This window comes from Zootoca vivipara, chromosome 6 (genome assembly GCF_963506605.1).
Source record: "Zootoca vivipara chromosome 6, rZooViv1.1, whole genome shotgun sequence".
In the NCBI taxonomy this organism is placed as follows: domain Eukaryota; kingdom Metazoa; phylum Chordata; class Lepidosauria; order Squamata; family Lacertidae; genus Zootoca; species Zootoca vivipara.
This window is the reverse complement of record NC_083281.1, coordinates 8,750,586-8,775,808: the sequence shown is the minus strand read 5'-3', so window position 1 is coordinate 8,775,808 and position 25,223 is coordinate 8,750,586. Positions and strand designations below refer to the sequence as shown.

General features: G+C 43.2%; 1 protein-coding gene across 5 annotated transcripts in view; it reads right to left on the bottom strand.

The window, feature by feature from the left end:
• Nucleotides 1-25,223, bottom strand: part of KDM4B (lysine demethylase 4B) — a 203,598-nt gene that overhangs the window by 97,817 nt on the left and 80,558 nt on the right. For all 5 annotated transcript variants that reach the window (XR_004692781.2, XM_035119108.2, XM_035119112.2 and 2 more), the window contains exons 6-8: nt 24,759-24,808; nt 10,311-10,414; nt 5,161-5,298 (exon numbers count right to left, since the gene is read on the bottom strand). Coding sequence is in view for 4 of the 5 variants with exons in the window: in XM_035119108.2 (XP_034974999.2) it covers nt 5,161-5,298; nt 10,311-10,414; nt 24,759-24,808 (292 nt within the window). In the remaining variant the exon portion in view is untranslated. The remainder of the gene's footprint in view (nt 1-5,160; nt 5,299-10,310; nt 10,415-24,758; nt 24,809-25,223) is intronic.

Genomic DNA, 25,223 nt, shown 5'->3' with positions numbered 1-25,223 from the left:
GGTACAATCACGAGTATGGATGTTTTTAACAAACCTATCTCACATTCAAGAGTGAGAATTGGTGCAACCTCAGGGACACAAACTATAGTCATGGGAAAAAGAAAGTGCACCCTCTTTGAATTCTGTAGTTTTGCATATGAAGACATAATAACAATCATCCATTCCTAAGCACGTTTTAAAATTAGGTAAATACAACCTCAGATAAACAACACATGACATATTACACTGTGTCATGATATATTTAACAGAAATAAAGCCAAAAGCTTGTAGAACCACCTTTAGCAGCAATAACTTGAAGTAATAATTTTTTTTGTAGAACTTTATCAGTCTCTTACATCGTTGTGGAATAATTTTGTACATGATGGTACATGTTACTGATCCATCCACCCTGGAGTTTAACATGCAACTGAAACTACTTGTTGTTTTTTGGTGGTATCCACCAGCTCAAAGGAGCAGCCCGCACCTTTCTCCCACTAAATTTAGATTTTTCCAATCAATCAATAATGAGATCCAATATAAGAATACCACTCTATTCTCTATTCACTCTATACCACTCTATTCTCCCTTGCTTAGACTACACCTGGAATACTGTGTCCAGTTCTGGGCACCACAATTTAAGAAGGATGTTGACAAGCTGGAACATGTGCAGAGGAGGGCAAACAAGATGATCAAGGGTCTGGAAACTATGCCTTAGGAGGAGTGCTTGAAGGAGCTGGGCATGCTTAGCATGGAAAAGAGGAGACTGAGACAAGGTATGATGCCCATCTTCAAATATCTCAGGGGCTGTCACATGGAAGAAGGAACAAGCTTGTTTTCTCCTGCTCTGGAGGGGAGAACTTGAACCAATGGCTTCAAGTTACAAGAAAGGAGATTCCGACGAAACATCAGGAAAAACTTTCGGACAGTAAGAGCTGTTTGACAGTAGAACGGTCTCCCCTGGGAGGTTGTGAACTCTCAGTCTGTGGAGGTTTTTAAGTAGAGTTTGAATGGCTAACTGTCATGAATGCTTTAGCTGAGATTCCTGCATTGTACGCGAGTGGCATTGTGGGTTAAACCACAGAGCCTAGGGCTTGCCAATCAGAAGGTTGGCGGTTCAAATCCCCGCAACGGGGTGAGCTCCCGTTGCTCAGTCCCTGCTCCTGCCAACCTAGCAGTTCGAAAGCACATCAAAAGTGCAAGTAGATAAATAGGTACCGTTCCGGCGGGAAGGTAAACGGCGTTTCCGTGCGCTGCTCTGGTTCACCAGAAGCGGCTTTGTCATGCTGGCCACATGACCTGGAAGCTGTACACCGGCTCCCTTGTCCAATAGAGTGAGATGAGCGCCACAACCCCATAGTCGGTCACGACTGGACCTAATGGTCAGGGGTCCCTTTACCTTTACCTGCATTGTAGGGGATTAGACTAGATAACACTTGGGGTCCCTTCTAACTCTAAGATTCTATGATTCTGTGATAAATTTACATGTTGCCCGATTGTGGATGCAGTGTAGCACACTATGTGGGTAGGGGTTTTTTGTTTTTATATGTTCCGTAATGTTTTGCTGGGTGCTTTCGATCATCACACCCCTAGTTTGTTTCCATCTGCCAGAAGGAAAGGATGCAGCCTGCCCTTCTTGACCAGCTGGCACATTTGTCATTTTTTATTTTTACAACTGCTCTTTTGCACAACACTGTTCTTGCACAAAATAGCTTTTCTTATTACACTGTGTCTTACACATGACACAGTGTAATATTAAAAAAAAAATCCCCTTGTGGATAAAGGCATGGGGAAAGGGAAAACCAGGAAGGCGGGGGGGGGGGCACTTCATATGAAAGCTATTCCAAATCACTGCCTGCAGTAAACTTTTGTTAAACAATTACTTTGTTCAAATAATATTGAAAAAAATGCATTTCAAAAAATAATAAGGTGTGAGCAAACAAGTTAACAAATAGCTACACACAAGCCTATAAGTTTCTGAAACTTATCATGGGTGGGGAAGTGCCAATTGAGGGGACAACAATATACATCCTTTTAAGCAGCACCAACTAGTGAATGAGAAATACCCAACAGTCTTTGGAGGCATAAAATTGAAACTGCTCATGTACAGACAAAGCCAAACATGGAAACAGTGACCCACATATGCATGAATGCCCTACTGTGGACACAGACAATCAGCTGGGAAAATAGTTGTTGTTTTTCCTAAGAGAAAAGCTGCAGTAATGTAAAAAGAGGATTATTTGGGTTTCAAGATAGTATGTAAACCACAGCACTGTTAGGAAGAAACAGAAGACAATCAATCCTATGCAAACTTACCTGGGAGTAAACCCAGTGAATTCAGTGAAATGAATTTCTTAGTAACAAATACAGTGGTACCACAGGTTACAGGTGCTTCAGGTTACAGACTCCGCTTACCCAGAAATAGTACCTCGGGTTAAGAACTTTGCTTCAGGATGAGAACAGAAATTGAGTGGTGACAGCGCGGCGGCAGCAGGAGGCCCCATTAGCTAAAGTGGTACCTCAGGTTAAGAACAGTTTCAGGTTAAGAATGGACCTCCAGAACAAATTAAGCTCTTAACCAGAGGTACCATTGTAAATAAGCATGGCCTTTTGCCTATTAGATTTATATCCTAATCTATTCCAATAAATAATATATCCTTGAAAAATAACAACATAATTCTGTTTCTCTCAGAAGAATCGTGTCTGCAAGATCCACAGCTTCTGATTCTCAATGTTCACTTGGAGTTTCATGGATTTCAAAAAAGGGAAGATTTGTTTGCTTCTACTCTTATTGCATGTTACTGTAGTTACTTGCTTTATTTTGTGTGTGTTTTTCACAATCACTTATCAGTTTATTTCACCTGAAGATAAAGGAATCCAAGCAAAGTTAGAGGAGAGAGGAGAGAGGCTCTGTTGTCCAAAAACCCTGCTACCCTGTTGCAGGAGAAGATGTTTGGCTACCTCCCAGATGCTGCTCCACACCCCAAAGCCTTAAAATGTTCCTTTCCTCTCCCCCCCCCATTTACCTGTGTATTGTTTTTCATCCTGACTCCTCCTCGGAGTAGACTCTGGGCCCCAGGTCTGGGGGCAAGGCTGAAGCCCAGCAGGTTCCATCAAAGGAGTCAGGGTTCTTTGTGACTGAAGTATCACAGAATGAAATAGGCTTACATTCCCTTTTCCTTCTATACAACTTTCCCTCAGCTAATGTCTTCCACCTTTGTTCCTAACATATTGGAAGCTTATAATAAGTTCCTCAATGGGATCACAAGATCTTCTGAAAGACAGCTTGCCCAGTGCTATCAATATGGAAGGGAGTTCAGGGCTTGCTGGAAGGGCACTCTCTATTGACCTGGGGCAGCAACAATGTCTGATGAGCAATTACACTTGGAATGTGTTCCAGAACAGAGACTCCTCAGTGGGGAAGTTGACATGGAAAGGTTTCCCTAAAGGCAGAAATTCTGAAAAGCCAAATGACCATTATGGATATACCAACTAAGTAAGCATGCACTGTGGGGTGACTGTCAGTGTGGAAAGAGAAGCACTGCTGCCCCTTGTGATAAAAAGCGAACAGCTGGGGCATCTCCTCCTCCTTTCCCTAGGTCCTCCTACCTAGAGTGGATTGGAAACTCTCCCCATCACTGCTTGTTCAGTAATTTCATGCTACAACGCCCAACAATGTAAGCATGGAGCCTCAATCTAAAGTCTCCACTTCCCAAATGTCACTTGTTTTTGAACACATGACTAAGCCCAAAATTGCTTTTAATATTAGAGCAGTTGCCCACTGGCACCTACCATAGTTAAAAATGCTTCTCAGAATTTCCATGACAAACTACCATTTTCTTGGGTCCAAAACAATGAAATTAGAGTTGTTGGGGTGAAAACCTAGCAAGCAAGGCCACAGCAGACAGGATCAGATTCCAAGTCCTCTAATAATAAAATTTGCTTAGATCAGCATGCTTTGTTTTAAAACAGAAGGTCTTCAGACACAATTTTATACTTAGGCCTCAGCATTACTTTAAAACCGAGTCTTGGGATTACAATTTCTCATGTGTGCTTCACTTGCATCAGTAATTTCCCAGAGACCTGGAAGTAGAGACTCACTCCAATTCAGAGCTGGAAGAACCCTCAACTCTTGCATAGTCTGAAAATAAACCTTTTCAGGTGCAAGAGTAGAAACTGACTACCGGAGGCAAGCCCAACCCATTTCTCCACGAGTCAAGGTGGGTCATATAAGGTAGCAGTAGTCAACCTCGTCCAGGAAGGGCTACTCTGTTTCAGGAATAGCTGGTGGTCACACCTCAGAGGCAGAGACAAGGCAGAAGTATCTGCCCACAGGCTAATTGGAAAGAAGCAAAGAGCAGTAAATCAAGCAGAGATACAGCAGACAGCTTTCTCTGTGGGACAGGTACTCTGGCCCAACTAGGACCTATTAACCATTTAACTGTTCTCTCTCTCACACACGAGTAGTTCTCTCATGGCACACACTTTGAAAATTACTGACAGACACAAACATATTGTTACATTGCAGCACACTATCTGGGCTTGCAGCAGTGTGCCTTGTTAGCCACATCAAAGGAAAAAGAACCATTGGGTGCATGTGACAGAGGCTCCAGGCATACAAACAACCAGCTTAATGTCTAATGTTTTACAATGTGTTGTAAGCTGCAGAGTGCTTGGGAAACCCAGTCAGATGTGCGGGGTATTATTATTATTATTATTATTATTATTATTATTATACCTGCCAGAAATAGATGGAAGTTGCTGTCTGAGTCACATATCCTTAGCTGAGTAAAAAATGACGGTAAACCCCAGGAAACCATGGTTTGCTAACTGGGAGCCAGCCTGAGGACTGTGCACTCTTTTCCAACCCCAGCACACGTTCCACATACACACCCGCTCCTTGTTTGCCTTGACTGTAGTTAAGCCTTATATGTGCTAACTCTATCTGTTAACACTAGGCAGAGTTCCCATCTGAAAAAGATTTTAAAACTAGAGTTTGAAGTGGCTTTGCAAACTTCAGCTAGGTAGCATTAACCATGATGCTGCTGTGAACTAAATGATTCATTCACAGTTTAGGCAGAAAATCAGCAAGAAACCTGTGCCAGGCAGACTGGCTCCCAATTTGCAAGGCATGCCTTGTAATTTGCCCCATACCAACTAAAGCACCAGGACGTGGGAACTTACTTGAGTAGCCATCTTGCCATAGTCGATCCACCGAAGTGTGGCAAAGTTGGTGGACTCCGCACAGTTGAACCCGTGGTTAAATCCTGCATGGTAGCCATAAGGAAAAGTAATCATGAACTCTCCAGCTTCTTGGGTGATCTGAAAACGGGGAAGGAAGAAATGAATGTGCCATTATCAAGCAGGGAGGTAGCAAAGCTTCAACCAAGGCAATGCGACCTTTTGAAAGAAATAAATCTGTATTTGTAGTAAGAGAAGTGACAAGAAGTACCCCTTCACTGAAACCAAGATGGTGGGCTGATTATGGTGACCCAGGGCTGCTTTCAGGATTCTCCATATATCTTTGTGGGATCTGTTAGGAAAGACAGCTACCCCTTCTAGAAATATGGTTTTCCACAAGGAATTCTCATGGGAACAAACTAATGCAGGGAGGAAATGCATACATTCACCAACCCAGGTGACCTGCAATAAACTCTTTGCATGCCCCACCAGGGTCCCAACCAACTCCCCCCACATTGGCTTTATGCTGCCTGAAATCCAAGCCCCACAATATTTTAGTGTGCTGGGAAGGCCAAAGGCACACTTCTCCAGCCAGACGTCACATGCAACAAAAACATTTCAGTAAGGCTTTTGACAAAGTGCCCCATGATATTCTTGTGAGGAAGTTGGAAAAATGTGGGTTGAATGAGGTAGCTGTTAGGTGGATTCGTAGCTGGTTGACTGACCAAACCCAAAGAGTACTCAATAATGGTTCCTCGTCATCCTGGGAGAAAGTGATAAGTGGGTGCCCCAGGGTTCTTTCTGTCCTGGGCCCGTTGTTGTTCAACGTCTTTGTAAATGACTTGGATGAAGGAATTGAGGGGATGCTCATCAAATTTGCAGATGACACCAAACTGGGAGGGGTAGCCAATGCCGCAGAAGACAGAATCAGAATTCAAAATGACCTTAAGAGATTGGAGACCTGGGCCCAAAGTAACAAAATGAATTTCAATGTGGACAAATGCCAGGTTAAAAACCAGCTGCACACATATAAGGTGGGGGCACCTAGCTTGCCAGTAGTACATGTGAAAAGCATCTAGGAATCTTGGTGGACCATAAGCTTAACATGAGTTAACAGTGTGAGGCAGCAGCAAAAAGGGCTAATGCTATTCTAGCCTGCATCAACAGAAGTATAGTGTCCAGATCAAGGGAAGTAATAGTACCACTCTATTCTGCCTTGGAGTTCTGTGTTCATTTCTGGGCACCACAATTTAAGAAGAATGTTGACAAGCTGGAACATGTGCAGAGGAGGGCAAATAAGCTGATCAAGGGTCTGGAAACAAAGCCTTATGAGGAATGGTTGAAGGAGCTGGGTATGTTTAGCCTGGAAAAGAGGCAACTAAGAGGATATATGATATCACATGGAAGAGGGAACAAGCTTGTTTTCTCTTGCTCTGAAGGGAAGGACTTGAACCAATGGCTTCAAGTTACAAGAAAAGAGATTCCGACTAAACAACAGGAAAAACTTTATGACAGTAAGAGCTGTTTGACAGTGGAACAGATTCCCACAAGAGGTGGCAGACTCTCCTTCCCTGGGGGTTTTTAAGCAGAAGTTGGACGACCATCTGTCATGCATGCTTTAGCTGAGATTCCTGCATTGCAGGGGTTGGACTAGATGACTCTTGGTTCACTTTCAACTCTACGATTCTATGAAATATAATAAAGAAATCTCAAGACCACCATAAACTACAGAAATGCTGTCACTGTCTGCAGGAGGGGATCAAAGTGACAGTATTGAGTCTGACAATTTCAGTTGCCATGGCAAATGTGCAGCATCCTCATGTGACAGGCCCCAGGTATTCTTCCCAAACTTAGGTGCTGCTGTGGGGGGGGGGATAACTCTGCTTTCAAGTTTTTGTGTCTTTCACAAAGGTTTTCCCCACTTTCTCCTAAATCATTCCCGTTTCACTTATATTACACATGTGAGACATCTAAATCAGAGGTACCAAGGAAGAAATCAAGAGTGGGAGAAACTTTCATAGGATGAGATTAAAGAACCAGGATGTCAAGCACCAATTTCATATCCATCACGTTTGCAACAGCAGAGTTTGATTCCTCAGATCATTTGATTTGATTTGGACAACCGCAGAAGTGGGAAACTGGCTAATGCATAAAGGAAGGCCTTCTACACACCTCCATGAACTCACAACTTGGGTGTTTGCTTTAAAAACTGGGGTCCCACTGAAAACAATTAACATCAGGTCTGCAGAGCATCACCAACTAGTCTGCCACCCTCTGGATTGGTTGTCTCTATCCTTATTACCACATATTTGTACAAAAACTTTCCAACTGACTGACTTGGGCATTAACTAACATAAGAAGGGGTAATGCCATAAGGATTTTTCCACCTGATGGGCCAAAATGTCCTCAGCCAGCCCTGACTGAGGCAGGACCAGCAGCAACAGCAAGCAATGCTCCTGAGGCATGAAAAGTGACTGGTTAAAATGCTGCTGCACCTTACTGAGGTGCTAATGTGTCACAGCCTAATTCTTAAGCATGAGGACTTTACTCAAAAGAATGTTTAAGAGGGACAACCATCTGCACTCACGACCTCCCTCCCCTCCCCTGAGGAGAGCCAGCCTGACAGCAGTACTATAAGAGGCTTTGTATTCCTCTGCTTTTCCAGATACAGGTGAGAGAAGTTCAGGCCTGGCCTCTGGTGCCCAGCTCCATTTGAACCTGTTCATAAATCAAGGCAAAGCTGCAGACAGTTAAGTTAAGCAGACAGAGAGATTATGCTCCTGTCAGAAAATCTACATCCCTGTGTCTTCATCCCAAGACCCACAGTGCATATCCTCCTCACATCACTGCTGTCAACATTATCCCGCCAATAAATTAGAAAAGCACTCCAGGTGACGGATGGGCTTGGGTAGAAAAGTAATAACTATTGAGGAAAAGCCAGCACCGGCTGCCACTCACAGTGAAAAGCCCTGAATTTACTGACTTCTGCAAGGCCTTCACAGAATAAATGGAGAAATCAATAGCGGATTACAGAAATACACATTTTTAATTATTAAAAAGCTCAGGTATCGATCTGATTTCTTTAGAGAAGTAAATACCATTACTAAGATTTATAAACACCCAGGTATTTGCCCTGTTTGAAGCTTGCCAGGAATTTTGATGCATTTGTGGAGGGAGAAGTGGGAGGAACCTTTAGCTTGCTTTCCGTGAATGGAGGCCACTTCTGGAGAGGGCTGCTGCTTTAAGTTAGGTTGGACTTGCTTGGGGCCCAGGCTGATTACACAAAGGAGCTCCTCCTGCATCACCTTACCACAATGGGCCTCAGAGGAGGAGCAAGGAGCTGTCAGAAAAGCAACCCCCTTCCCCTGCTGGGGGCCAGGCCCTCATAATCTTAAGGCCAACTTTCCCTTGCCTTCAAAAGAAAAGGCATTCAATATTCAGACATTCACCAGCCTTTAAGAGGCCTCTATTCTTGCATTGTTGTCTTTGTCCATGGAGTTTTCTTGGCAAAATACTGGAGTGGTTTGTCAGTTCCTTCTCCAGGTGGATCACATTTAGTCTAAACTCTCAGCTATGACCTGTCCGTCTTGGGTGGCCCTGCACGGCATAGCTCATAGCTCCTCTGAGTTGTTCAAGCCCATTCGCCACGACAAGGCAGTGATCAATGAAGGATCATGCTACGAACATGAGTTTGACCAAACTGCAGGAGGCAGTGGAAGACAGGAGTGCCTGGCGTGCTCTGGTCCATGGAGTCACGACTAAACAACAACAACAACAATTCTTGCATTGTGTACACATTTAAACAGAATTCTATGCCAGTTTCCCACATAGCTAACATGGTGATTTTGCAAGGGCTCTCTCCCATGTTCTGTGTAAATGCTCCAGCCTGACCAACATCTACTCGGTCTGACAAATAAAGTGTCAGAAAAAGCAGGCTGAACACAAAGTCCTAATGCCAAAGATAGAACACCCTCCCTGGTGTGCTGCAAGTCATATTCTTCCCTACTGTGAACAGCCATTTCTTTCAGGACTGTGTGATACCCCTTTCTCAGGTGGAGTTTAAGACTGCACTAAACTTCCTACATCCTTAAAATAATTAGGAAGCGTAAAGAGAGGTGTGCAATTCAGGAAAACTTTTATAGCTCTATTTTTTATGCTGAAAGCTGAAATGATTCTTCTCACTCCATTTTCAATAAAGACATCATCACACACTGGAAAAGAGCTATGCAGGTTGCTTAATGGCCAATGTGTTGCTTAATGGTCAATGCATGCTTTGCTTAACCTGTCTTCTATATCCACACAACTGCAAACTACCTTAAACATCAACAGTTCAACTGGGAAAGAAAAATAGTGGACTGGAGATGTGAAGGCTCCAAAATGTTAAGTCCCTGTAGGATTCCAACACAAATCCTCCCCTGCAGGAAATGGGGGAATGGAACTGAATTTCTACCCTGTTTTTCAGTTCCCACACTCCTTTGAGAGGGACAAAGGAAGAGAAGCAGAATGGAGCTAATTCCTGGCAGGATCTTGTGCTACAGCTTTTTATTTCATTTTTGCACAGATTTAGGGTAGCAGACATGAAAGTGGTCCCATTTTATCCTCCCAACAGTAAGGGTGAGAGACTTGGCCAAGGTCATCAAGCGAAAAACACTTCCTTGAACCCTGAGAATTATTCTAGCTATCAACCAGTCACAAATATATGGTGGTGGGTTTTTTTTTTTTTAACAATGTCCTCAAGTGAATGGTGCCACACAACATCAGGCATTCTTGGGTAATGCCAATTGTCAAGATCAATTTCAATTGGGTTTCTTCAATTGGGAAACCCAGCTAGACGGGCTGTTGAGGAAGGAATTAAGAGTACCATGCTTCACAAGTTCCACGGTACTAGTTTTGATGGCTCTTTTTCAACCATTACAATCTCAAACCGCCATGGATCTCAAAGGGTTCACAATAATAAAACAAAATTTATAGATTTGTATGTGGAAGTAAAAATGCACCACCATCAAGTTATTTCCCACAACCAGAACGTTGAACCTAGCTCAGAACCCTACTTTTGAGTGCTTAATGTAACATAACAGTTTGCTGGAGGATTCAGCTCTCAACCAGCATTCTCTGAAAACCTGTGGGTGTCCTGAAACATTATCCATACATACCCGGTCAAAGGGGATGCCGTATTTCTTCAAGATAGATGGTGAAATGAGGGTCATCTTGTGGCGGAGGAAGGCGTCGCACCCTTGAGAGCTCCCAGGGAAAAATCCTGCAGGAGGATTCAGGAGAGAAACTATTACCATCACTGACTCTCAGGCCCCCTTCCAACTCTACAATTCTATGAGTCTATGACAGGCATCCCGAAACTTCGGCCCTCCAGATGTTTTGGACTACAATTCCCATCTTCCCCAACCACTGATCCTGTTAGCTAGGGATTATGGGAGTTGTAGGCCAAAACATCTGGAAGGCCGCAGTTTGGGGAAACCTGATCTATGATTTTGTATCCCAAGGGAATCCCCTCTAACTACCTAGAGGAAGTGCCAACAGCTGCATACTTGTTACTTATCCAGGCATCATTTTTCTCATGTATGTATAAAAGCTCTAAGGGGTGGGGGGTGGGGGGTGGGGAGGCAGCACCATCATAAACCTTCAAAGTTCAAACAAGGCAAGCAAGATGCACAAGGACCACCTCTCTTCATATGAACCTACCTGGACTCTCAGATCAACTTCTGAAGCCTTTCTTTGTGTGCCTCCTCAAACTCCATGAGAGGTTCAGCGGGTGGCAACACAATAACAGGCCTTTTCTGCAGTGGTTCCCTGTTTGTGGAATGCTCTCCCCAGCAAGGTTCAGCTCACGCCATCATTATACACCTTTAAGTGCCAGGCAAAAATGTTCCTGTTTAACCAGCCCTTTTAAATGTGTTGTGGAAAGGGGGAGATTATTGGGTTGTTTGGGTTTTTATTATGTATTTTGTGACTTTTATATTGTGATTTTATGTTGTAAACTGCCCTGAGATCTAAGAGTATAGGGTGGAATACAATAAATAAAAATATTAATATTAATATTGATATTAATAATAATAATAATAATGAAAAGTAATAAAGTGTAATAGGGAGCTCCCTGCCCCACCCACAAACTCAAATAAATATCGTTTGAACATGCTCAGACTAACTATGACCAGATGAAGATGAATCAGCAGGCAAAGCCCCTGGGTTTGTGCAAGCTAGGGATCATGGGAGTTGTAGGCCAAAACATCTGGAGGGCTGCAGTTTGGGGATGCCTGACTAAGAAGAATGTTCTCAAGTGGGGTTTTGTGCTCCCTCGAAATCAGCAGGAAATAATCTATGCAAGTTCTTAGTATCCCACAAAAAACTCATGCCGTTATGAAGTATGTAACATGAATGCACCTGAAGAATGAAGAAAAAATGCTGAGTCTTAGAAAACTACAACAAATATATGTCAAGAATGCTTTGATGGTGTTTCCTGCTCGGCAAGGGGTTGGACTGGATGGCCCTTGTGGTCTCTTCCAACTCTATGATTCTATGATGATTCTATAAGGTATTTGTTCTTTTATTTAAACTACTCTTCGGCATTCAAGATTTCTCTAGAAGCTGGCAGAATCCGGTGCACGTGCTTGCAAAAGTTCAGATATATCCCTGAAACCATCTTTCTGAATAACGCTGCAGCAAAGTAGTATTCCAGACTGAATAAGCACCAAATGGGCCATTTTGTGTGAAATCCTGCAAAGTGGTTACTGAATTCTGAAAGTATTCCTTTGTTTGTATCATCAAGATCACTCTTTCAATCGCAAGGTCATGTGCAACTATTATGTAGATCTAATCACACTCAGGTTGAGACACACGGTGCAGCTTTTTTTCTACATCTATAATCAGAAATATTGACCTGATATTTTGCTGAGGAACAGAGAGTATTGTTGAATTCCACTGCACCCAAACTAGTCCTCCTTTAATCTGAAGCCGGCAACAGAATCCAAGGCATATCACCCATTTTGAGAACAGCATAATCTAGTAGAAATGTAACTGTCCCACACAACTAAGTCATGGCCAACATCCTGTTCCTTTCAGTATGCCTTGTGTCAATGCCACACATCTCCTCCATTTCTACCATTAGCTTCACCAGCTTTAGTGTCTTGATCTGCAAACACCTATACAGTACTGCCATACAATGCATTTTTACCCACTTAACAAATTGGCTCTCGTTGTCAAAAGCAACATATGCAGTTATGTGCAATGGCGATTTTCAGGAGTTGTGAACAGTACCCTCACTGCTACATGTCAATTCTATTTTCAGTTTTTCAAACTATGTTGCAGCAGACAATGACCTTGTAGGCCTCCAACTTCATTGACGTTTCTATTTCCAATCCTGCTATTATAGCTAACCCAAGCTGAGAATGCCTTGCTGGCTTCATTCTTCCATTAGTGGCAGCATAAAACACATCCTGAGACAATGATTTAATCTCCCTTTTCACATCCTCATTTTTTCCTCTCCTTGGTTCAAGCTCTGGAGTGTAAAAAATGGCTTCAGTTTAAATCTGGAGCACCTTCCTCTCCTTCTAAATAAAATGCTTCAGAGGCAGAATGTCTGGAATAGGACAACGGTCATGTCAGCATTGAATAACCCCTTGTTCAGAAGAAAAGCTGTATCCTTACACAAATGCTCATGCCCTTTCAATTCAATTATTGCTCCTTTCATAATACTTTGTTGATCTAGATGGAACCCTTACATTAGCAAGTACTATGTGGAGACTCCACATCCTGCTATCGACATCACTTCCATCAACATGCAAAGGTTTTCACCTATAGGTGTTGTTGTTTAGTCGTTTAGTCGTGTCCGACTCTTCGTGACCCCATGGACCATAGCACGCCAGGCACTCCTGTCTCGCACTGCCTCCCGCAGTTTGGTCAAACTCATGTTCGTAGCTTCGAGAACACTGTCCAACCATCTTGTCCTCTGTCGTCCCCTTCTCCTAGTGCCCTCAATCTTTCCCAACATCAGGGTCTTTTCCAAGGATTCTTCTCTTCTCATGAGGTGGCCAAAGTATTGGAGCCTCAGCTTCACGATCTGTCCTTCCAGGGAGCACTCAGGGCTGATTTCCTTAAGAATGGATAGGTTTGATCTTCTTGCAGTCCATGGGACCTATAGGTACTACTGATTTAAAAGTTCCTGCTGTGCCTGCATATTTAAGTCCATTCATTGTCTGTAACCTGTGTCTGTGTAGGGCCTGAATGTCCTCTGGCAGAAATGCTACACTTTCCTGAAGGAGACACTCATCTATTAAAGTACAAAATGCCACCACGAGTGGATGAGTGTACCTGCCTTGTTCTGATACCACAATATCTTCTGTTGGCTCTTCTGATTGAATTTGGAATTCAAAATATATACAATAATAAACCTCCTTTGCACCTATGCCATGGATTCCAGTGGAAATGGCTTCAACCTTAGGCAGCTGGAGATGACCTTTAAAGCTCTAAATAGCATGGGGTCAGATTATTTGAAGGACCACCAGCATCCCTATCTGCCTGCCCATACCTCTGAAGCCCTACTGAGGTGTTCACCTATCAAGGTGAGACTGGAGAGCACATGGATGACAGCATTATTGGCAGTGGCTCCACAATTATGGAATGCAATTCTTCAGGACATAAGCCAGACACCATTCTTCAAGGGTTAGAAAATGCTTTAAATATGCAATGTAGCCTTTAGTAAACAATTGGGATTGAAGTTGCAGAATTATTATTTCGGTCAGGTTTGGATAATTTTTGTATCTTCCTGGCATAAAGTCAGTTTTTAATACTGCATGTAATATCATTTTGTTGACTTAAAGGTAAAGGTAAAGGTAAAGGTACCCCTGACGGCTAGGTCCAGTCGTGGACGACTCTGGGGTTGCGCGCTCATCTCGCTTTAAGGCCGCGGGAGCCGGTGTTTGTCTGCAGACAGCTTCCAGGTCATGTGGCCAGCATGACTAAGCTGTTTCTGGTGAACCAGAGCAGCACACGGAAACGCCGTTTACCTTCCCGCTGAAGCGGTCCCTATTTATCTACTTGTACTTGACATGCTTTCAAACTGCTAGGTGGGCAGGAGCTGGGACCAAACAACAGGAGCTCACCCCGTCGCGGGGATTCGAACTGCTGACCTTCCGATCGGCAAGCCCTAGGCTCTGTGGGTTAGACCACAGGGCCACCTGCTTACAAACACTTGTTGTCTTACAAGGTTTTCAATTTGTATTTTATTGTAAGTATTGTACTGTATGACATACAGTTATAAACACATTTATTAAATCAACTAACCATGGCTAGAAGAATCCAGTTCTCCAAGTTAGGAACCTTGGAAGCTGCCTTGTACAGAGTCAGACCATTGGGTCCATCTAGCTCAGTATCATTCAGATTGGCTGGTAATGGCTCTCAAGGGTTTCATGTAGGGTCTCTACCAACCTTACCTTGAGATGAAACAGACCTTCTGCATGCAAAAATAAATGCTCTACCACTGAGTCATGGCTCTGATGGCAGAGGATTTCAATCTCCTTTACATGTGTGCAGAAGGAGAAGGGAGGGGAAGGAAGTGTGCTAGCCAAAGGCTTCTCCAGACCCATTCCTATAACCAGGCCATAAATTAATTTAGGAAGATGATAAATTTTGTTTTCAAACAGTAATTTGTTTGGTTACATGTGCAAAAGCAAATCTGGGGATTCCCCTGAAGCATGAAAATAATGGAGGTGGCAGATGCAACATTTGTGCTGGGAGGAGGATAAACTAGTTTGAAAAATGAGGCAAAGCACGGAAAATTCAGCCACAGAGAGCAATCTTGTCTGTTTTCTATCACTGTGACCAAATATGTTAATGCTTATAAGAACTGGCCCCTGATAAAGTTGTCCTCACTGTACATGTCTCTGAAGGAGAGTACTGTTAAGAGTTTGTTGCAAAATTTGGAAAATAAGGACCTTACCTCGAAGGCAACACCATTGTGGGCCCTGGCTCCAGCACATGCTGCAAGCAACTGGAAGCAGACTTGGAAAATTCCCCAAGGGCACCTGGCATTTGCTTCTGGCACCCAGGAATTTACATTTTCTCATTATTGCACAAGGCCAGATGCTAGTGTCAATGTGCTGCTGGCTTCAGAATGGCATCTGGGAGTGTAAGTTATTTTTCTACTCTTAGATTGATCCAAAGGAGATTCTGGCTAAACATCAGAAAAAACTTTCTGACAGTAAGAGGTGTTCGACATTGGAACGGTCTCCCTTGGAAGGTTGTGGACTCTCCTTCTTGAAGGTTTTTAAGCAGAGGTTGGGTGGCCATCTGTTATGAATGAGATTCCTGTGTTGAAGGAGGTTGGACTGGATGACCCTTGCGGTCCTTTCCAACTCTATGATTCTATGATTTTATGATCCTGGTCATGACTCATGGCATTGAAGTAACTCACTCTCTAGCCTTAGGATTTTGCATCAGTCAATGTGTCCATTATAAGCTGTTGATTAAACAGATCCCAGTGGGCAGGCAGGGAGAGAATGCTGGGAGTGGAGGAAGAGAAGAGGAGGAAGCATACAGGGAGCAAAATATAATTCCAACACTTGAACAACAAAACACTAATTGATGCTACATAATGGAGGAGGGTTTTAAAAGTGCAAAGAATTACTGGCTTCTGGCAACTCCCCCCCCCCCATACTAAAAGCATTTCAATTAGAATTATGAGTGCCTGCCACCCAGTTCATCGTCCTTCTCTGCAGTTCCTCTTTTTAATGCACAGTTTAAGTGGCTCTCATTAAAGCTACTAATAAAGGAGCACATTTTAAGTGATTAGCACCAATAACGTGGCAACACATTAATGGTCCCTCCATGGGCTCTGCAACTCTCCCAGCGAGCCCATTTATAGCTTAGCTATTCATTTTCCATATTAATTGCAAGCTCATTCCATGCTCTGAACATCTTTGGAACAGTGATGCACTGGAAGGCAGGGCATTAATGCTGTTTGTTGCTCTTCACAGCAAAGGCTGACCCCACCTCCTCCTAAACCACAAATGCAATAGGGGAGTTTGTTTAAGACCTGAATATGCAAGTCTAGAGCAGTGTTTCTCAACCAGTGTGCCTCCAGATGTTTTGGGACTACAACTCCCATCATTCCTGACCACTGGTCTTGCTAGCTAGGGATGATGGGAGTTGTAGTCCCAAAACATCTGGAGGCACACTGGTTGAGAAACACTGGTCTAGAGGGTAAACAGACTATTGATATGATAAACCTGTAAACTCCTAGAAATCTGGTACTAGAGATTAAGGAAATAAATGTGATCTCATTTCTGCTGAGGCCCAGCTCTTGGAAACTGAAAAGTGCTTCTCTAACTCTAGCAGAGGGGAACAGCTATTGCCATAGCAGACAGAGAAGACACATTTCTATTTTCTGTCAGGTGCTTGAAGTTTTTAAGAGAAGTTTATAAAAAGTAATGATTTAGTGTACAGTGGTACCTCAGAAGTCGAACGGAATCCATTCCAGAAGTCCGTTCGAATTCAAAAACGTTTGAAAACCAAGGCGTGGCTTACGATTGGCCGCAGGAAGCTTCTGCAGCCAATTGGAAGCCACGTCAGACATTTGGGTTCCAAAGAACGTTCACAAACCGGAACACTCACTTCCAGGTTTGTGGCATTCGGAATCCAAAACATTTGACTCACAAGGTGTTCGGGATCCAAGGTACAACTGTATTACGTTGTTACCCACCTTGTGTATGCCATGGGGAAAATGCAATACAGTCGTACCTCGGGTTACGAACACCTCGGTTTGTGAACAGTTCGGGTTACGAACTGCGCAACCCCGGAAGTGTTTTCGTCGCACGCGTGACGCCTTTGTGCATGCACAAAATGGCGCTGCGCATCGCGTTCGGGTTACAAACTATTCGGGTTACGAACTGCGATCCGGAACGGATCGCGTTCGTAACCCGAGGTATTACTGTATACATTTAAGCAAACATTCGTACACAGAAGGTGTTTTGTGTATGCTAAAAATCAGACTAATTAATGTGGAAGAGGGATCTATCAGCAGTTATTAGCTATGAAAACTTAGAAGTCAAACATCCATGCAGTGTATCTCCAGTTAACAGGTGCTGGGGTGTGACTGACACACCCTGATCGTTTTGTTTTCCCTGGGGCATCTGACTGGTCAGTAGCACGGAGTGTTGAGCTAAATAATTTGGCAAAGCTATCAACAAAACAACACCCAAAATTTCCAAGTTGTTCCAACTTTAGGTTCAAATAAGAAGGATATACTTAAAATGAAAGCCACACTCCATGCTTTTCATTTAATGCAGATTTCCAAATTCTATTTTAAAAAACAAAACGCCACATACACATACCCTCTTATGGGCAATTGGGACTTATGGAGCTCTATGCTTGCTGAAATTGTAGTTTTTGTAAAGCTTTGACATATGACCGAGTGAAAATGGTGTGAATATAAAATTGCTTTGAAGCTCTCATTTTCCAGTCAGTGGTTTTCAATATGTTATTTCTATTTTATACGATGTCACTAGAGTGAATGGCTTCCAAGAGAAAGGCAATGATGGTTTCCTTCATCTGGGCACCTCATGTGTTTTTCTATTTACTTGACACTATAATTTCAGTCCAATCACTGGCCAGCCTTATCCCCCCCCCCCCGGAAATGGTCAGTTAGGTATGTCAATGAAAAGGCTTCACACACTGACAGACTACTTTGAGTGTTGAAAGTAAGAGGGGGGAAATGCAGCTGTCTGGATAGTGTTCATTGTCACCCAGCAGCTCTAAACTTCCAGTAATATTTTGGTGTTACTAAATAAAACCCTGCTTTACCTTGCCGTTTGGAATTCCTTTGGAAGGGAGGGGACTCACTTCTACTGTCACTTACAACAAGGCCAGATGATGCTGTGGGAGCTGGGGGTTTCTACCCCCCTCACTCTGCAATCTTGGAAAAGGGATGAGACACTGCTGCCTCACACCAATCTATTCTCCTTCAAGCAACAGTAAACTGACTACAGCAGAAGCTGATGTCTGACAATGCAACAAGAACCACTGCTTTAAGACCACAGACTCATATGCAGAGGAGGATGCACTCCTGTTGTCAAGTGGTACCAACAGCTCCTCCAACACCACTCTATTCTTAGAGTGTGTGGGTAAAGTGAGAGTAAGCCAGTCCCTAAAACCTATTCCATGTTGGCTGAAGCATGGTCACTTCCCTTTCAAAGCATTCAAATAGGTGAAGGATGACTTGCATCAAAATATTCCCCCAGTGAATAAACCAAGCTTTAAGTTAATTATTTTAAATATTAACACAGGGAATAGAGTTGACATCTTGCTATTGCTGTTTGGAGAGGTAGTGGAAACAGAAAAGACTGCATCTCAAAGGCCCACAGGGGCCTTACATGTGTGTGATGAAGGGAGAGGAGGAGGAGGAGAGAGATGTTATCAGGCCAAAAATCCTCAATGGAACAATTTTATCAGGTGTCTGCTCAGTATTCTTCTATAATATATAGCACCTTTTAACCTACAAGGCTCTCTGTCACAGAGGGGACTGCCTATCAAGTAATTAGCCTATCTCTGGGCAGCTGCCACCTCACCACATAAATTATATTAGCCCGGGGGGGGGAGCGCTAGCCCGGGGGGGGGCAGGCCCAAATGCATACCCTCCAATATTTCTCTGATGGATATAGGGATGTCCCATTCCATAATGATAATTTTACTATTTATACCCCACACATCTTATTGAGTTGCCCCAGCACTCTGGGCAGCTTCCAACATAAATAAAAACATAATAAAACATTAAACATTTTTTAAAAAATCTTCGCTATACAGGATCGCCTTCAAATGGCTCAGGGGTTGAATAGCTCCATACCCTGCAACATTTCTCCAGTGAAAATAGGGACATCCTAAGGAAAAGTGTGACATTCAAAATTAGAAACCGGGATGGCTTCTCTAAATCAGGGACGTCCCTGGAAAATCGGGACACGTGGAGGGTCTGCACACGTGTTCTTGATTCTGTGGCTTTTAAAATTTCAGTTTGCCCAGGGTGTGTACAGGTGAAACTCGGAAAATTAGAATATCATTGAAAAGTGCATTTATTTCAGTAATACAACTTATTATTTTTAATTTTTCTTTTAATTTTTACAAATGCTTTCTTTTGGAAATTCCACAGTAATAAAACAAATAGTTACAATAATACAAAAATAAACATCGCTATTACATTTCATTAATTACATTCCATTTATAATTGGCCCTCCTAATGACAAATAATTACAATTACAACAAATAAAGGCATGACATATCTTGCTTTGCATGTCATGCATCTATCTCATATATTGGTTTCACCTTTTAAGTTGCGTTACTGAAATAAATGCACTTTTCAACAATATTCTAATTTTCTGAGTTTCACCTGTAAAGTGGGAGGATGTCATGGAGTTGATAGTGCAGTAGAGAGGGGCAAGGAAAGATGAGAAAACTATCATCCCCACAAAGAGGTATTCAGACCTTAACATAACACTGACAGCTGAACCAGCACATGCCTTGTTATATATATATCACAAAAAACTTCGATAATTATGCCCCACTAAATCCACAATTATTGAACCTGTAAGCACTTTCTAAATGAAAAATGCTCAGCAATCAATATGAACGGTGTTTGTATTTAACAGACTAAATACAAATGAAGAAATGAGAAACGTATTATGAAGACATTCTGCATTATTATTAAGTTTTCAGTAAGGATCAAGAGAGCAAGCAGAGGGATATTGCCTATCCTGCCCTAGCCTACACCATTCCAAAGGCACACATATCAAAACCTACTTTCCACTGGGACAAGCATTTTAAAACATAACCATTTAAATCCCCCCAGGAGCCTCTGGTTTCCTTCCCAGGTCACTGGTGTGACTACTGTTAAGATGGGTGCGCCTTTGAAGGCTGCCTAAAAGAAATTAGCTAATTTAAAGCATGGGAGCCAGTTTACTGATTAAAACTGGCTGGGGCAGCTGCAGCAGACTGGCCTTAGAACAGTACAGTACATTAGTTACCAGCTTGTTTTCAGGCACTATTCAAAGAGCTAGTGTTTACACCCCCAAATAGTCTGGGGTCTTGGTTATCTGAAGGAACCACTTGAATTGAGATAAACAGAATAGCCTCTGCTAAGGGGGTTGTAGCCACCTCTGTCCGGGGCCCAAGCAGGTCACATGACCACCTCACTCCTGTCAGTCCAGAAGCTAGCAAAGAGGGACAGAGCTCTTTAGAAGGGCTTCAATCAAGTTCTGCTCTTTTATAATGTACTGTTTTAATAAATGCTCTGGTATTCTGTGTGATCCTTTACTGCTTGACTAGAATGCTCCGTACTTTGTTTTAAAACAGGAAGCAAAACAGAAAGTTCAAAAATATAACAGCTTCAAAGAGGTTAACCTGCCTCACCCTGAGCTTCAGTCAGAACTGCTACAAAGATTCCTCCTTTGCCAAATAGAAAAACAAAGCACTGATACACCAACATGGGCAAAGGATGTCATAAATTGCAAGTGGTTAAGTTGTGGGCAGGCTGCTTGGAGCTATGAGGCTACCACCTGCTTGCTTGATTCTGGGCTAGTGAAAACATCAAGATAAGGATTCGGTGCTTCCTTAAGGGAAGGAGAGCTACCTCAAGGAGGTGTTAGTAAAGCTGGTTTTAAAATTTGTTATTATGAATAATTATTGACAAGTCTCAAAATCTGTTTTTTCTAGGGGCAGTGATTAAGAGGCTGGTGGCCACATAGCTCCAGGCTATGGATGAAGCTGATTATTTGAATCCGTTCCAATCTGGATTCAGCCCTGGTTTGGGAATGGACACAGTCTCGGTCACCCCAGCAGGTGCCTGAGGGTGAACAGGGTTTGTGTGCTACCCTGTAAGTCCTCCTGGCCCTTGCAGCAACATTCAGTACCATTGATCATGGTAACCTCCTGGGCCATCTGTTGGGGTTGGGCTGCTTTCAGTCCTTCCTTCCTGGATGTACTCAGTAGGTGATGCGGGGAGACTTTTGCTCTTCCCCATGACTATTGATTTATGGGGCTCTGTAGGGTTCTAGATTAACCCCCATGTCATCCAACATCTACATGAAGATGCTGCAGGAAGACATCCAAGAATGGGTGCCACTCACTTCTACCTTTTGGTTCCCTCTTCTGACCCCAGAGAGGCTGTTGAAAATTGGAACTGATGCTTGGAGGCCGCTCTGGGATGGACAAAGGCAAACAAACCACAATTAACTCTGAGCAAGACATAGGCACTGTGGGCTGGGAGACTCCAGCTCCAGAAGGAGGATTACAGCTGGTAATGGACGGGGTAGCACTCCCTCTCAAAGGTCAAATATGCTGTTTGGGAGTGAGTGATATTGGATTTTGAACCAACTGGGGAAGCCTAGATACCTTTACCAGTTTCAGCTGGTATGCCAATTGTGGGCCCTTTCTGGAGAGGTCTGATTTTGGCAAATTTATTCCAGGCATGAGATATTACTGTTTGTTGTCTGGTTGTCATTGTTTTAATTGTGGGTTGTTGTTTTACAGGTTTGTGTAGCTTATTTATTGTTCACCCATTGTGGGGGTTCTGAATGTTGTAACCCACTTTGAATGGACTTTCCCAGAAAATCAACTTTTAAAATCCATTAAATAAAATAAATAAGTGTATGCTCCAAGAGGTCCTCTCACAACAATACATCACATACACATTTGCACCAACTCAGCATTTCATTCCGGGTGCTCGCCAGAGCTAGTTTTCATTTTTTCGTACTGGAAACTGCTACCCTTTGCATGCTATTTCGGTTCCTTGGCAAACAGCAATTCTGGAATCCTTACTGATAGCTAATAAAAAAATTCTGGACCAAGCTCGAGTGACACATTTAAGGAAATGATTGGAGTGCACTATCACAGTGGTGGTTACACTGAGATGAGCAGTTGACTCCAAGTTCAGGATTTTGCCAATACTACCAGGTAAGAAAGTCAAGAGCTCTGCTTCACAACAGTTGCTTGGGGGGGGGGGCAGAGAGCTTCCAATTTATCTCAAGACACTTTCTGGGCCATATTCATAGTATTCACCTAGAACAAATGAAGACACTCCATATTGACTCTTTAACAAGCTGTTTGCAGTGTGACAAGGTGTGACTTTTGATACCATTAACCATGGTGTGTTACTAAACTCGCTTAGCGTAAATCGCTTGGATGCTTTATTACAATCAAGTGGCATATACATTTTGTTACATAAATAAAATAATTCATTAGTGGGTTGGAAGTTGGAGGCAATATTCTGCTCCTGCCTGCAGGGTTGGCATTAAGGGACTATACTTCAGTTCCTGCTAGTGATTCTATGGGATGCCACAAGGTACCACCTTGCTTCCAATGCTGTTTTAACACAGTATCATCAGTATGTTAATGACACACTTATTTTGGATCTGAGCCAAGAATCATAGAGTTGGATGGGACCCCAAGGGAAATCTAGTCCAACCCCTTGCAATACAGAAATCTCAGCTAAAGCATCCATGACAGATGGCCATCCAAACTCTGTTTAAAAACTTCCAGGGAAGGGGAGTCCACCACTTCTTGTGGGAGTCTGTTCCACAGTTCAACAGCTCTTACTGTCAGAAAGTTTTTTTTGAATGTTTAGTTGGAATGTCATTTCTTGTAACTTGAAGCGATTGGTTCAAGTCCTACCCTCCAGAGAAGAAAACAAGCCTATTTCCTCTTCCATGTGACAGTCCTTAAAAGATTTGAAGATGGCTCTCATATCTCCTCTCAGTCTCCTCTTCTCCAGGCTAAACATACTCAGCTCCTTCAACCATACTTCATAAGGCTTAGTTTCCAGACCCTTGACTATCTTGGTTGCCCTCCTCTGCACACATTCCAGCTTGTCACCATCCTTCTTAAATTGTGGTGCCCAGAATTGGACACAGTATTCCACACATGGTCCAACCAAGGCAGAATACAGTGGTACTATTACTTTTTGATCTGGACACTACTTCTGTTGATGAAGCCTAGAATAGCTTTAGTTAGTTTAGTTTTTTGCTGCTGCATCACACTATTGACTCATGTTAAGATTGTGGTTCACCAAGACCCCTACCTAGATCCTTTTCACATGTACTTCTAGTAAGCAAGGTGTCCCCCATCCTATATTTGTGCATCTGGTTCTTCCTCCCTAGGTGCAGAACCTTGCATTTGTCCCTTTTGAAATTCATTTTGCACCCAGGTCTCCAATCTGTTACGGTCATTTTGAATTCTGTTTCTGTTTCCTGCGACATTAGCTACCTCTTCCAGTTTGGTGTCATCTGCAGATTTGATGAGCATCACCTCAATTCTTTCATCCAAGTCATTTATAAAGATGTTGAACAACAATGGGCCCAGGACAGAACTCTGCCTCCCCACTTGTCACTTTTTTCCAGGATGATGAGGAACTCTTTGGGTTCGCTCAGTCAGCCAGCTGCGAATCCACCTAACAGTTACCTCGTTCAACCCACATTTTACCAGCTTCCTTGAGAGAATATCACGGGGGACTTTGTCTAAAGCCTTACTGAAATCAAGATACACTGTGTCCACAACATTTCTCTGATCCACAACGATTGTAATTCCATCAAAAATAGAAATCAGATTGGTCTGGCATGACCTATTTTTGAAAAACCCATGCTGGGTCATAGTAACCACAGCATCCTTTTCTAAATGCTCACAGACCAACTGTTGAATTATCTGTTCTAGATCCTTCCCTGGTATTGAAGTCAAACTCACCAGGTGGTAGTTACCTGTGTCTCCCTTTTTCCCATTTTTGAAGATGGAAACATTTGCCCGCTTCCAAACTGTAGGGACTTCACCTGTTCTCCAAGAATTCTCAAAGATCACAGACGAAGACAATGTGCCTGCAAATTGTGGCATGCTGCCTGGATGCAGCAGCAGTCTGGATGAGGCCAAGAAGCTGAGGCTGGATCCCAATATGAGGGGCCTTGTGGGTTTTCTAAGTCCAGGAATTATTAGGTGACCTCCCTGTTTTTGATGAGTAGCACTCCCACTGAAGAAACAGGTGCATAGTCTGTGGGTGCTCCTAGGTCCATCATTGCTGCTGGAGGCTCAGTTGGCTGCATTGGTTAAGAGCACCTCAAGAGTTCCCAGACTCAAAAAGCCTGACTGCAGTGTCCCATGTATTGCTAACCTCAAGACTGGGCGACTGTAATCTGCTCGCCATGGGGCTGCCCTTAAGGCTGGTCCAGAGCAATTAGATTGATAACAGGAGAGGCTTACCAGAAGCATGTTACACCACTTTTAAAAGAACTGCAGTGGCTGCCAACATATTACTGGGTCTATGAAGCCCTAAACAACTTAGAACAGGTTATCTGAGGAAATGCTGTGTACTGGATAGACCAGCCCAAGTCACTAAAATATTTGAACAAGGCTTTCGTGGTTGTTGCACAGCCTCCGAAAGGTCCATCTTGTGACAACTTGGAGAGGTTTTTTTTTTGTGGTTTCCAGCTTATAGAACCACCTGCCCTGTGAGATAAGGCAAGCATCTACTGTTCTTGTTTTTTGGCACTTGCTAAAAATTATTCTCCAAGGCCTTTCCTGATCCTTGCTTGAACATACAAGGTCACTAGCAGATACAAACTTACCTTTTGCCAGTCTCTCCAACCGCTTCCCATGTTCTGGAGGTATAGCATACCTAGCAATGGAAACAAAAGTGCTCATCAGTAACACTGAAATTTTAAAAACAGAGCTCATTACCACACTGATTCACTGAGAACCTGTTTGTAGATTACGCTACTTACCCCCATCCACCACACTGGCGCCATCTCTAGGGGACGCTGGGTGCCTGGGCACTCACAATTTTTTTGTGGGGGCTAAGACTACAGGGCTCTGACGCAACTTCTGGTTTTGTACTTGAAGTTGAATCAGAGGCCCAACACGACCTCCAAGGTGATGTCCAAGGCCTGGTAAAGCCTCCAAGCGACTGCTATAAAACCAGAAGCAGCATCAGAGGTCTCTCGAGGCTTTGGCCGTGGCCTTGGAAGCAATGTCCGAGGCCCTGCCAGGCCTCTGATAGAACTTCTGGTAGAATGTGAATATGTTTTATGACT